A 15,218-nucleotide genomic window follows, 5' to 3' on the forward strand; every position below is an offset into this window, starting at 1 on the left:
GCAGACAGGCAGACAGACAGACAGGCACACAGGCAGACACACGCAGGCAGACAGACAGACAGACAGGCAGGCAGACAGACAGGCAGACAGGCAGGCAGACAGACAGGCAGACAGACAGACAAACACGCAGACAGACATGAAGACAGACATGCAGACAGACACACAGACGGTGGAAAGGAGGGATTCACACAGAGGAAGGGGACTAATTATATTATATTAATATACAGAAGTAAAAAGTCTGAATACAGGAAGCTGATCTGACCAAGGCAGACTCAACTGACCAAGGCAGACTCATCTGACCAAGGCAGACTCATCTGACCAAGGCAGACTCATCTGACCAAGACAGACTCATCTGACCAAGACCCCAGGCAGACTGATCTGACCAAGGCAGACTGATCTGACCAAGGCAGACTGATCTGACCAAGACAGACTGATCTGACCAAGGCAGACTGATCTGACCAAGGCAGACTGATCTGACCAAGACAGACTGATCTGATCAAGGCAGACTGATCTGACCAAGGCAGACTGATCTGACCAAGACAGACTGATCTGACCAAGGCAGACTGATCTGACCAAGACAGACTGATCTGACCAAGACAGACTGATCTGACCAAGGCAGACTGATCTGACCAAGGCAGACTGATCTGACCAAGGCAGACTGATCTGACCAAGACAGACTGATCTGACCAAGACAGACTGATCTGACCAAGGCAGACTGATCTGACCAAGGCAGACTGATCTGACCAAGGCAGACTGATCTGACCAAGACAGACTGATCTGACCAAGGCAGACTGATCTGACCAAGGCAGACTGATCTGACCAAGACAGACTGATCTGACCAAGACAGACTGATCTGACCAAGACCCCAGGCAGACTGATCTGACCAAGGCAGACTGATCTGACCAAGGCAGACTGATCTGACCAAGGCAGACTGATCTGACCAAGGCAGACTGATCTGACCAAGACAGACTGATCTGACCAAGACAGACTGATCTGACCAAGGCAGACTGATCTGACCAAGGCAGACTGATCTGACCAAGGCAGACTGATCTGACCAAGGCAGACTGATCTGACCAAGACAGACTGATCTGACCAAGACAGACTGATCTGACCAAGGCAGACTGATCTGACCAAGGCAGACTGATCTGACCAAGGCAGACTGATCTGACCAAGACAGACTGATCTGACCAAGGCAGACTGATCTGACCAAGACAGACTGATCTGACCAAGGCAGACTGATCTGACCAAGACAGACTGATCTGACCAAGGCAGACTGATCTGACCAAGGCAGACTGATCTGACCAAGACAGACTGATCTGACCAAGACAGACTGATCTGACCAAGGCAGACTGATCTGACCAAGACAGACTGATCTGACCAAGACAGACTGATCTGACCAAGACAGACTGATCTGACCAAGGCAGACTGATCTGACCAAGGCAGACTGATCTGACCAAGGCAGACTGATCTGACCAAGACAGACTGATCTGACCAAGGCAGACTGATCTGACCAAGACAGACTGATCTGACCAAGGCAGACTGATCTGACCAAGGCAGACTGATCTGACCAAGGCAGACACCCTATTCTAGCCAGTCACGCCGAACATGGTGTTTGATGGAACTTTGATGGTCCAAAAATAATATTCAACTAACAAAGCCACGCACTATATACAGTAATATAACGTCTATCATGGTGGAATGCAGTACCATGACTGGGACTGTAGAGGGCGTATGAAGTGTAGACTCACCCTTGCTGGTCTGTTTCTGAGGATCCTTTGGGGTCAGGGTGAATAACACCTCCCTCGTCAGGGAGGTCAGGGAACAGAAACCTGGACAACACAGAGAGGATGAGGTGAGACAGAAATCTGGACAACACCGAGAGGATGAGGTGAGACAGAAACCTGGACAACAGAGAGAGGATGAGGTGAGACAGAAATCTGGACAACAGAGAGGATGAGGTGAGACAGAAACCTGGACAGCAGAGAGGATGAGAGGAGACAGAAACCTGGACAACACAGAGAGGATGAGAGGAGACAGAAACCTGGACAACAGAGAGGATGAGGTGAGACAGAAACCTGGACAACAGAGAGGATGAGGTGAGACAGAAACCTGGACAACAGAGAGGATGAGGGGAGACAGAAACCTGGACAACAGAGAGGATGAGGTGAGACAGAAACCTGGACAACAGAGAGGATGAGGTGAGACAGAAACCTGGACAACAGAGAGGATGAGGTGAGACAGAAACCTGGACAACAGAGAGGATGAGGTGAGACAGAAACCTGGACAACAGAGAGGATGAGGTGAGACAGAAACCTGGACAACAGAGAGGATAAGAGGAGACAGAAACCTGGACAACAGAGAGGATGAGGTGAGACAGAAACCTGGACAACACAGAGAGGATGAGGTGAGACAGAAACCTGGACAACAGAGAGGATGAGGTGAGACAGAAACCTGGACAACAGAGAGGATGAGGTGAGACAGAAACCTGGACAACAGAGAGGATGAGGGGAGACAGAAACCTGGACAACACAGAGAGGATGAGGTGAGACAGAAACCTGGACAACAGAGAGGATGAGGGGAGAACATGTCACTCAGGTGCTGTGGAACATATCCCTGTAATTAGACAACAGGTGTTGTGGAACATATCCCTGTAATTAGACAACAGGTGTTGTGGAACATATCCCTGTAATTAGACAACAGGTGTTGTGGAACATATCCCTGTAATTAGACAACAGGTGTTGTGGAACATATCCCTGTAATTAGACAACAGGTGTTGTGGAACATATCCCTGTAATTAGACAACAGGTGTTGTGGAACATATCCCTGTAATTAGACAACAGGTGTTGTGGAACATATCCCTTTAATTAGAAAACAGGTGTTGTGGAACATATCCCTGTAATTAGACAACAGGTGTTGTGGAACATATCCCTGTAATTAGACAACAGGTGTTGTGGAACATATCCCTGTAATTAGACAACAGGTGTTGTGGAACATATCCCTGTAATTAGACAACAGGTGTTGTGGAACATATCCCTGTAATTAGACAACAGGTGTTGTGGAACATATCCCTGTAATTAGACAACAGGTGTTGTGGAACATATCCCTGTAATTAGACAACAGGTGTTGTGGAACATATCCCTGTAATTAGACAACAGGTGCTGTGGAACATATCCCTGTAATTAGACAACAGGTGTTGTGGAACATATCCCTGTAATTAGACAACAGGTGTTGTGGAACATATCCCTGTAATTAGACAACAGGTGCTGTGGAACATGTCTCTACATCTAGTGTACTGTACCTGTACCTGTAGTATCTCTACATCTAGTGTACTGTACCTGTAGTATCTCTACATCTAGTGTACTGTACCTGTACCATCTCTACATCTAGTGTACTGTACCTGTAGTATATCTACATCTAGTGTACTGTACCTGTACCATCTCTACATCTAGTGTACTGTACCTGTAGTATCTCTACATCTAGTGTACTGTACCTGTAGCATCTCTACATCTAGTGTACTGTACCTGTAGTATATCTACATCTAGTGTACTGTACCTGTAGCATCTCTACATCTAGTGTACTGTACCTGTAGCATCTCTACATCTAGTGTACTGTACCTGTACCTGTAGCATCTCTACATCTAGTGTACTGTACCTGTAGTATCTCTACATCTAGTGTACTGTACCTGTACCTGTAGAATCTCTACGTCTAGTGTACTATACCTGTAGCATCTCTACATCTAGTGTCCTGTTTTTTATTTTTTATTTTACCTTTATGTACCTGTAGCATCTCTACATCTAGGGTCCTGTACCTGTAGCATCTCTACATCTAGTGTACTGTACCTGTACCTGTAGAATCTCTACATCTAGTGTACTGTACCTGTACCTGTAGTATTTCTACATCTAGTGTACTGTACCTGTAGCATCTCTACATCTAGTGTACTGTACCTGTAGCATCTCTACATCTAGTGTACTGTACCTGTACCTGTAGCATCTCTACATCTAGTGTACTGTACCTGTACCTGTAGCATCTCTACATCTAGTGTACTGTACCTGTACCATCTCTACATCTAGTGTACTGTACCTGTAGTATATCTAAATCTAGTGTACTGTACCTGTAGCATCTCTACATCTAGTGTACCTGTACCTGTAGCATCTCTACATCTAGTGTACTGTACCTGTAGTATATCTACATCTAGTGTACTGTACCTGTAGCATCTCTACATCTAGTGTACTGTACCTGTAGCATCTCTACATCTAGTGTACTGTACCTGTACCTGTAGCATCTCTACATCTAGTGTACTGTACCTGTAGTATCTCTACATCTAGTGTACTGTACCTGTACCTGTAGCATCTCTACATCTAGTGTACTATACCTGTAGCATCTCTACATCTAGTGTCCTGTACCTGTAGCATCTCTACATCTAGTGTCCTGTACCTGTAGCATCTCTACATCTAGTGTACTGTACCTGTACCTGTAGTATTTCTACATCTAGTGTACTGTACCTGTAGCATCTCTACATCTAGTGTACTGTACCTGTAGCATCTCTACATCTAGTGTACTGTACCTGTACCTGTAGCATCTCTACATCTAGTGTACTGTACCTGTACCTGTAGCATCTCTACATCTAGTGTACTGTACCTGTACCTGTAGTATCTCTACATCTAGTGTACTGTACCTGTAGTATCTCTACATCTAGTGTACTGTACCTGTAGTATCTCTACATCTAGTGTACTGTACCTGTAGTATCTCTACATCTAGTGTACTGTACCTGTAGTATCTCTACATCTAGTGTACTGTACCTGTAGTATCTCAACATCTAGTGTACTGTACCTGTACCTGTAGTATCTCTACATCTAGTGTACTGTACCTGTAGTATCTCTACATCTAGTGTACTGTACCTGTACCATCTCTACATCTAGTGTACTGTACCTGTAGTATCTCTACATCTAGTGTACTGTACCTGTAGCATCTCTACATCTAGTGTACTGTACCTGTACCTGTAGCATCTCTACATCTAGTGTACTGTACCTGTAGTATCTCTACATCTAGTGTACTGTACCTGTACCTGTAGTATCTCTACATCTAGTGTACTATACCTGTAGCATCTCTACATCTAGTGTCCTGTACCTGTAGCATCTCTACATCTAGTGTCCTGTACCTGTAGCATCTCTACATCTAGTGTACTGTACCTGTACCTGTAGCATCTCTACATCTAGTGTACTGTACCTGTAGCATCTCTACATCTAGTGTACTGTACCTGTACCATCTCTACATCTAGTGTACTGTACTGTACCTGTAGTATCTCTACATCTAGTGTCCTGTACCTGTAGTATCTACATCTAGTGTCCTGTACCTGTAGTATCTCTACATCTAGTGTACTGTACCTGTACCTGTAGCATCTCTACATATAGTGTACTGTACCTGTAGCATCTCTACATCTAGTGTACTGTACCTGTAGTATCTCTACATCTAGTGTACTGTACCTGTACCTGTAGCATCTCTACATCTAGTGTACTGTACCCGTAGCATCTCTACGTCTAGTGTACTGTACCTGTAGCATCTCTACATCTAGTGTACTGTACCTGTACCTGTAGCATCTCTACATCTAGTGTACTGTACCTGTAGCATCTCTACATCTAGTGTACTGTACCTGTAGTATCTCTACATCTAGTGTACTGTACCTGTACCTGTAGCATCTCTACATCTAGTGTACTGTACCTGTAGCATCTCTACATCTAGTGTACTGTACCTGTACCTATAGTATATCTACATCTAGTGTACTGTACCTGTAGCATCTCTACATCTAGTGTACTGTACCTGTAGCATCTCTACATCTAGTGTACTGTACCTGTAGCATCTCTACATCTAGTGTACTGCACCTGTAGCATCTCTACATCTAGTGTACTGTACCTGTAGCATCTCTACATCTAGTGTACTGTACCTGTAGCATCTCTACATCTAGTGTACTGTACCTGTAGTATCTCTACATCTAGTGTACTGTACCTGTACCTGTAGCATCTCTACATCTAGTGTCCTGTACCTGTAGCATCTCTACATCTAGTGTCCTGTACCTGTAGCATCTCTACATCTAGTGTCCTGTACCTGTAGCATCTCTACATCTAGTGTCCTGTACCTGTACCTGTAGCATCTCTACATCTAGTGTCCTGTACCTGTACCTGTAGCATCTCTACATCTAGTGTACTGTACCTGTACCTGTAGTATCTCTACATCTAGTGTCCTGTACTTGTAGCATCTCTACATCTAGTGTACTGTACCTGTACCTGTAGTATCTCTACATCTAGTGTACTGTACATGTACCTGTAGCATCTCTACATCTAGTGTACTGTACCTGTAGTATCTTTACATCTAGTGTACTGTACCTGTACCTGTAGTATCTCTACATCTAGTGTACTGTACCTGTAGCATCTCTACATCGAGTGTCCTGTACCTGTAGCATCTCTACATCTAGTGTACTGTACCTGTAGTATCTCTACATCTAGTGTCCTGTACCTGTAGTATCTACATCTAGTGTACTGTACCTGTAGTATCTCTACATCTAGTGTACTGTACATGTACCTGTAGCATCTCTACATCTAGTGTACTGTACCTGTAGTATCTTTACATCTAGTGTACTGTACCTGTACCTGTAGTATCTCTACATCTAGTGTACTGTACCTGTAGCATCTCTACATCGAGTGTCCTGTACCTGTAGCATCTCTACATCGAGTGTCCTGTACCTGTAGCATCTCTACATCTAGTGTACTGTACCTGTAGTATCTCTACATCTAGTGTCCTGTACCTGTAGTATCTACATCTAGTGTACTGTACCTGTAGTATCTCTACATCTAGTGTCCTGTACCTGTAGTATCTACATCTAGTGTCCTGTACCTGTAGCATCTCTACATCTAGTGTACTGTACCTGTACCTGTAGTATCTCTACATCTAGTGTACTGTACCTGTACCATCTCTACATCTAGTGTACTGTACTGTACCTGTAGTATCTCTACATCTAGTGTCCTGTACCTGTAGTATCTTTACATCTAGTGTACTGTACCTGTGCCTGTAGTATCTCTACATCTAGTGTACTGTACCTGTAGTATCTCTACATCTAGTGTTCTGTACCTGTACCTGTAGCATCTCTACATCTAGTGTACTGTACCTGTAGTATCTTTACATCTAGTGTACTGTACCTGTACCTGTAGTATCTCTACATCGAGTGTACTGTACCTGTAGTATCTCTACATCTAGTGTACTGTACCTGTAGTATCTCTACATCTAGTGTACTGTACCTGTAGCATCTCTCTATACTGGGGCATCAGTTTAGACAGTGGTACAACATCTAGTGTACTGTACCTGACCAGCTGGAAGATCCGTATGAGGTAGGACCTGATCTCTTCCACAGCCTGTTGTAGCAACCTTCTGTTAGATCCTACCCCTATATAGGTAATCCTGTACACAGTCACTAGGGTCTCCAGTAACCCCCCCAAAGGGTGGAGGGGGGTTTCGCAGGCCTGGAGAAGGACAGGGGAGGGCGAGGGGAGGAGGAGGATGATGATGTAGAAGAGAGGTGCAATGAGGGGAAGAAGAAGAATCATCTACAGACAAATCATCTAGCAAGCACAAAGTCTTACGCAACAGCCCCAATCTGTTAGCGTACCATGTCGAAACACAACTAGGTATACTGGGAATATCAGTCTGCTATCAGTCTGCTACCCTTGACAGCTGTTGACCTTATCAGTCTGCTACCATTGATAGTTGTTGACCCTATCAGTCTGCTACCCTTGACAGCTGTTGACCCTATCAGTCTGCTACCCTTGACAGCTGTTGACCTTATCAGTCTGCTACCCTTGACAGTTGTTGACCCTATCAGTCTGCTACCCTTGATAGTTGTTGACCATATCAGTCTGCTACCCTTGACAGTTGTTGACCCTATCAGTCTGCTACCCTTGGCAGTTGTTGACCATATCAGTCTGCTACCCTTGACAGCTGTTGACCCTATCAGTCTGCTACCCTTGACAGTTGTTGACCATATCAATATGCTACCCTTGACAGTTGTTGACCATATCAGTCTGCTACCCTTGACAGTTGTTGACCATATCAGTCTGCTACCCTTGACAGCTGTTGACCATATCAGTCTGCTACCCTTGACAGCTGTTGACCATATCAGTCTGCTACCCTTGACAGCTGTTGACCCTATCAGTCTGCTACCCTTGACAGTTGTTGACCTTATCAGTCTGCTACCCTTGACAGCTGTTGATCATATCAGTCTGCTACCCTTGACACTTGTTGACCATATCAGTCTGCTACCCTTGACAATTGTTGACCCCATCAGTCTGCTACCCTTGACAGCTGTTGACCATATCAGTCTGCTACCCTTGACAGCTGTTGACCAAATCAGTCTGCTACCCTTGACAGCTGTTGACCATATCAGTCTGCTACCCTTGACAGTTGTTGACCCTATCAGTCTGCTATCAGTCTGCTACCCTTGACAGTTGTTGACCATATCAGTCTGCTACCCTTGACAATTGTTGACCCCATCAGTCTGCTACCCTTGACAGCTGTTGACCATATCAGTCTGCTACCCTTGACAGCTGTTGACCATATCAGTCTGCTACCCTTGACAGCTGTTGACCATATCAGTCTGCTACCCTTGACAGCTGTTGACCATATCAGTCTGCTACCCTTGACAGCTGTTGACCATATCAGTCTGCTACCCTGTTGACCTACAGTACGGTGTGTTAAAATGTGTGTTATTCACCTTGGTGAGGTATCGTCGGATGCCGTCATACCCCCCAGCAGTAACTGGACCTGTGTGTTGAGGAATCACCTCCAGCTTCTCCAGGACTCGACTCTGAGACCTGCTCAGCAGCTCTGGACTGGAGACAGACATCATACACCCATCACTATAGAAACCAGTCACCGTGAGTGTTTGTTCAGGTGTGTAAATTAAAAATCCCCATAAAGCAAGAGACATATTTTTTTGCATGGTCTGGGTGGTCTCAGTTCACCGCATCCGCAGATGTCGCACTTTCACATTTGAGGTGAAAGGTGACCGAGTTAGAGAGGTGTTTGTCAGACCAGGAGACATCCCATCTGAGGTGAAAGGTGACAGAACTAGAGAGGTGTTTGTCAGACCAGGAGACATCCCATCTGAGGTGAAAGGTGACAGAACTAGAGAGGTGTTTATCAGACCAGGAGACAGTTTGGCCTACAAACTATTAGACAGGTCCTCACCCCGGGGTTAGACGGGTCCTCACCCCGGGGTTAGACGGGTCCTCACCCCGGGGTTAGACGGGTCCTCACCCCGGGGTTAGACGGGTCCTCACCCCGGGGTTAGAAGGGTCCTCACCCCGGGGTTAGAAGGGTCCTCACCCCGGGGTTAGACGGGTCCTCACCCCGGGGTTAGACGGGTCCTCACCCCGGGGTTAGACGGGTCCTCACCCCGGGGTTAGAAGGGTCCTCACCCCGGGGTTAGACAGGTCATTACCCCGGGGATAGACAGGTCCTCACCCCGGGGTTAGACAGGTCAATACCCCGGGGTTAGACAGGTCATTACCCCGGGGTTAGACAGGTCCTTACCCCGGGGTTAGACAGGTCCTTACCCCGAGGTTAGACAGGTCCTTACCCCGGGGTTAGACAGGTCCTTACCCCGGGGTTAGACAGGTCATTACCCCGGGGTTAGACAGGTCATTACCCCGGGGTTAGACAGGGCCTTACCCCGGGGTTAGACAGGGCCTTACCCCGGGGTTAGACAGGTCATCACCCCGGGGTTAGACAGGTCATCACCCCGGGGTTAGACAGGTCATTACCCCGGGGTTAGACAGGTCATTAATATGACCCCTCTGTGGAAAGGTGAGACTCTCACGAACACGTTCATGTTGGTTGTTTTGCTTTAGGATCCCAACAGGACTTACAAAGACTCGTCTGATTGGTACCCGTTAAAACATTCTATGAAAGTATAATGAACAAAAAATATAAATAGCCACATGTAAAGTGTATATAACACAACACAGATGTGTCAAGTTTTGAGGTTGTGTGCAATTGGCATGCTTGACTGCAGGAATGTCCACCAGAGCTGTTGGGCGGAGAATGTAATGTTCATTTCTCTACCATAAGCCGCCTCCAACGTCATTTTAGATAATTTGTCAGTACGTCCAACCGGCCTCACAACCACAGACCAGGTGTAACCACGTCAGCCCCACAGACCACATGTAGCCACGCCAGCCCAGGACCTCCACATCCGGCTTCTTCACCTGTGGGATCGTCTGATCCCAGACCGACCAGCTGGTCTCAGACCAGCCACCCGGACAGCTGATGAAACTGAGGAGTATTTCTGTCTGTAATAAAGCCTTTTTGGGGGGAAAAACTCATTCTGATTGGCTGGGCCTGGCTCCCCAGTGGGTGGGCCCATGCCCTCCCAGGCCCACCTCTGGCTGAGCCCCTGCCCAGTCATGTGAACTCCATAGATTAGTGTGTGTGTGTGTGTGTGTGTGTGTGTGTGTGTACCTGTCTCTGCGTCCTGTGGTGAGTGTAACAGCGATGTTTTCCCAGGCCCTCGTTCTCTCCTCAGGCTGTCCCGGGGCCTCACAGCCCAGCCTGCTCCAACACTCTGAGAACACTGCCTTCCACTTCTGCTCTGGGGATACGGCTAGACGGCCCAACTCACTGTAGAGAAACACAGACAGCCTCACTGTAGAGAAACACAGACAGCCCACCTCACTGTAGAGAAAACACAGACAGCCTCACTGTAGAGAAAACACAGACAGCCTCACTGTAGAGAAACACAGACAGACAGGCAGAGAGACACAGACAGACAGACAGACAGACAGGCAGAGAGACACAGACAGACAGACAGGCAGAGAGACACAGACAGACAGACAGGCAGAGAGACACAGACAGACAGGCAGAGAGACACAGACAGACAGGCAGAGAGCCACAGACAGACAGGCAGAGAGCCACAGACAGACAGGCAGAGAGCCACAGACAGACAGGCAGAGAGCCACAGACAGACAGTCAGAGAGAGAGACGCGCAGGAAGAGATGAAAGCTCACACTTTACACCAAATGATATTAGATTTCTAGAGTATAAAGAAGACCATCCTTACAGCACCCTGGTTGATTGCTTCTTGTCAGGTTCATAGAGGTTAGGCTTCATGTAGGTTCCCGTGATCTTCAGCCCCGAGGTCCACTCTCCACTAAACAGACCCTCTATGGAGTCTCCATTGGACATGGACAGGTAACCCTGTGGACAGACGGCAACACAAGATGAGTGTTTAATGCAGTGTCTTCTGACAGAGGGCGTCAATTCTGACGACTACCGTCTCACGTAATTGGTCAGCTGCTCGAAAAGTTATTTAACGAGGCTAGTCAGTTAAGAACAAATTCTTATTTTCTATGATGGCCTGGGAATTGTGGGTTAACTGGTCTAGGAACAGTGGGTTAACTGGTATAGGAACAGTGGGTTAACTGGCCTAGGAACAGTGGGTTAACTGGCCTAGGAACAGTGGGTTAACTGGCCTAGGAACAGTGGGTTAACTGGCCTAGAAAAAGTGGGTTAACTGGCCTAGAAACAGTGGGTTAACTGGCCTAGGAACAGTGGGTTAACTGGCCTAGGAACAGTGGGTTAACTGGTCTAGGAACAGTGGGTTAACTGGTCTAGGAACAGTGGGTTAACTGGTCTAGGAACAGTGGGTTAACTGGTCTAGGAACAGTGGGTTAACTGCCTTGTTCAGGGGGCAGAATGACAGATGTTTTACCTTGTCAGCTCAGGGATTCGAGCCACCAACCTTTCGGTTACTGGACCAACACTCTAACCACTAGGCTTCCCTGCTGCCCCGCATCCCTCTCTATCTATACCTTACCTTGCCATTAGGGGTCCAGTCTTCTGAGAACTCTCCCTCAAAGGCTGTGTCATCATCAGATACTAGCAGACCAGTACCCTAACAGAGAAAATATTACATTCAACATTGAGATCAAGTTAGATAGGAAGGGTTGAGGGTAGCTGAAGAATGGGATTAAAAACTAACATATAACTCTGGTAAACTAGGTTGTGACAGTAAAATGTATATAGTATGTATAAACAGGAAGTAGAAGCCCAAGTGTTGTTGTTTATTAGTTTACTCCAATTAGGAGAGGGATGGTAGGGTTAAGGGACAATAATAAAGGAACATATATTTACATATATATACAGTATATTTATATATATTTAACCCCCCAAATATATATGAGGGATTGGAAATAATGCAGATAATTACATTGATAGAAATCACAATCTATTTGCAATATTAAAGCTGATCTACAGCCTAAAAGATTTAATGACTCACCACCATCTTGTTGTTGCTGAAGGTCCCTTCATAGTAAAGACCAAACTGAGTGACTACCACACCACTGCCCTGTCGCTGGTCATCAGTCCACAGGCCCATGTACTTCTCTCCTCTGAAACAAGACAGGCACATAGACTGGAGCAAAGCAGAGAAGCAACCACAGACCTGAGACCAGGCTATTCAACCACAGACCTGAGACCAGGCTATTCAACCACAGACCTGAGACCAGGCTATTCAACCACAGACCTGAGACCAGGCTATTCAACCACAGACCTGAGACCAGGCTATTCGACCACAGATCTGAGACCAGGCTATTCGACCACAGACCTGAGACCAGGCTATTCAACCACAGATCTGAGACCAGGCTATTCAACCACAGATCTGAGACCAGGCTATTCAACCACAGACCTGAGACCAGGCTATTCAACCACAGACCTGAGACCAGGCTATTCAACCACAGATCTGAGACCAGGCTATTCAACCACAGACCTGAGACCAGGCTATTCAACCACAGACCTGAGACCAGGCTATTCAACCACAGATCTGAGACCAGGCTATTCAACCACAGATCTGAGACCAGGCTATTCAACCACAGATCTGAGACCAGGCTATTCAACCACAGATCTGAGACCAGGCTATTCAACCACAGACCTGAGACCAGGCTATTCAACCACAGACCTGAGACCAGGCTATTCAACCACAGACCTGAGACCAGGCTATTCAACCACAGACCTGAGACCAGGCTATTCAACCACAGATCTGAGACCAGGCTATTCAACCACAGATCTGAGACCAGGCTATTCAACCACAGACCTGAGACCAGGCTATTCAACCACAGACCTGAGACCAGGCTATTCAACCACAGACCTGAGACCAGGCTATTCAACCACAGACCTGAGACCAGGCTATTCAACCACAGATCTGAGACCAGGCTATTCGACCACAGATCTGAGACCAGGCTATTCAACCACAGATCTGAGACCAGGCTATTCAACCACAGACCTGAGACCAGGCTATTCAACCACAGACCTGAGACCAGGCTATTCAACCACAGATCTGAGACCAGGCTTTTCGACCACAGATCTGAGACCAGGCTATTCGACCACAGATCTGAGACCAGGCTATTCAACCACAGATCTGAGACCAGGCTATTCAACCACAGATCCGAGACCAGGCTATTCAACCACAGATCCGAGACCAGGCTATTCAACCACAGATCCGAGACCAGGCTATTCAACCACAGACCTGAGACCAGGCTATTCAACCACAGATCTGAGACCAGGCTTTTCGACCACAGATCTGAGACCAGGCTATTCGACCACAGATCTGAGACCAGGCTATTCAACCACAGATCTGAGACCAGGCTATTCAACCACAGATCCGAGACCAGGCTATTCAACCACAGATCCGAGACCAGGCTATTCAACCACAGATCCGAGACCAGGCTATTCAACCACAGACCTGAGACCAGGCTATTCAACCACAGATCTGAGACCAGGCTATTCAACCACAGATCTGAGACCAGGCTATTCAACCACAGATCTGAGACCAGGCTATTTAACCACAGATCTGAGACCAGTCTATTCAACCACAGAACTGAGAATTTTTCAACTACAGCTGTACGTTTGTATCAACAGATCTGAGACCAGGCTAAGAAACCACAGATTAACGTTTTCATCAACCACAGACCAGGCTATTCAACCACAGACCTGAGACCAGGCTATTCAATCACAGATCTGAGACCAGGCTATTCAATCACAGACCTGAGACCAGTCTATTCAACCACAGATCTGAGACCAGGCTAAGAAACCACAGATGTACGTTTTCGATGACAAATCAAGTCAATCAAGCGCTGTACTATACCTAGTGATGTCATCAAACACTCCATATCCCATCTTCTTGTCTTGAAGCCACTGGCCAACGAACACACTGGAAGAAGAGCCAAGCAGCTTCCCAGAGCTCAGCATCCCATGGCCCTGACGGATGTTCTCATGGAAGGATCCCTCATACACCTGACCTGTAGCATACCTGGAGAGAACTACAATCATACACCTGACCTGTAGCATACCTGGAGAGAACTACAATCATACGTGGAGAGAGCTACAATCATACACCTGACCTGTAGCATACCTGGAGAGAACTACAATCATTCACCTGTAGCATACCTGGAGAGAACTACAATCATTCACCTGTAGCATACCTGGAGAGAACTACAATCATACGTGGAGAGAACTACAATCATACACCTGACCTGTATCATACCTGGAGAGAACTACAATCATACCTGGAGAGAACTACAATCATACACCTGACCTGTAGCATACCTGGAGAGAACTACAATCATTCACCTGTAGCATACCTGGAGAGAACTACAATCATACGTGGAGAGAACTACAATCATACACCTGACCTGTAGCATACCTGGAGAGAACTACAATCATACACCTGACCTGTAGCATACCTGGAGAGAACTACAATCATACACCTGACCTGTAGCATACCTGGAGAGAACTACAATCATACACCTGACCTGTAGCATACCTGGAGAGAACTACAATCATACACCTGACCTGTAGCATACCTGGAGAGAACTACAATCATACACCTGACCTGTAGCATACCTGGAGAGAACTACAATCATACACCTGACCTGTAGCATACCTGGAGAGAACTACAATCATACGTGGAGAGAGCTACAATCATACACCTGACCTGTAGCATACCTGGAGAGAACTACAATCATACACCTGTAGCATACCTGGAGAGAACTACAATCATTCACCTGTAACATACCTGGAGAGAACTACAATCATACCTGGAGAGAACTACAATCATTCACCTGTAACATACCTGGAGAGAACTACAATCATTCACCTGTAACATACCTGGAGATAAC

At 46.6% G+C, this 15,218-nt stretch overlaps 1 protein-coding gene across 2 annotated transcripts in view; it reads right to left on the reverse strand.

Annotated features, from left to right (window-relative positions):
• The window catches only part of LOC139380995 (alsin Rho guanine nucleotide exchange factor ALS2 a), a 107,623-nt gene that overhangs the window by 14,431 nt on the left and 77,974 nt on the right, over positions 1-15,218 (reverse strand). For both annotated transcript variants that reach the window (XM_071124218.1, XM_071124220.1), the window contains exons 22-29: positions 14,186-14,350; positions 12,323-12,434; positions 11,861-11,938; positions 11,105-11,241; positions 10,507-10,665; positions 8,759-8,876; positions 7,354-7,511; positions 1,749-1,829 (exon numbers count right to left, since the gene is read on the reverse strand). In XM_071124218.1, coding sequence (XP_070980319.1) covers positions 1,749-1,829; positions 7,354-7,511; positions 8,759-8,876; positions 10,507-10,665; positions 11,105-11,241; positions 11,861-11,938; positions 12,323-12,434; positions 14,186-14,350 — 1,008 coding nt within the window. The remainder of the gene's footprint in view (positions 1-1,748; positions 1,830-7,353; positions 7,512-8,758; positions 8,877-10,506; positions 10,666-11,104; positions 11,242-11,860; positions 11,939-12,322; positions 12,435-14,185; positions 14,351-15,218) is intronic.

This window comes from Oncorhynchus clarkii, chromosome 22 (genome assembly GCF_045791955.1).
Source record: "Oncorhynchus clarkii lewisi isolate Uvic-CL-2024 chromosome 22, UVic_Ocla_1.0, whole genome shotgun sequence".
NCBI lineage: Eukaryota > Metazoa > Chordata > Actinopteri > Salmoniformes > Salmonidae > Oncorhynchus > Oncorhynchus clarkii.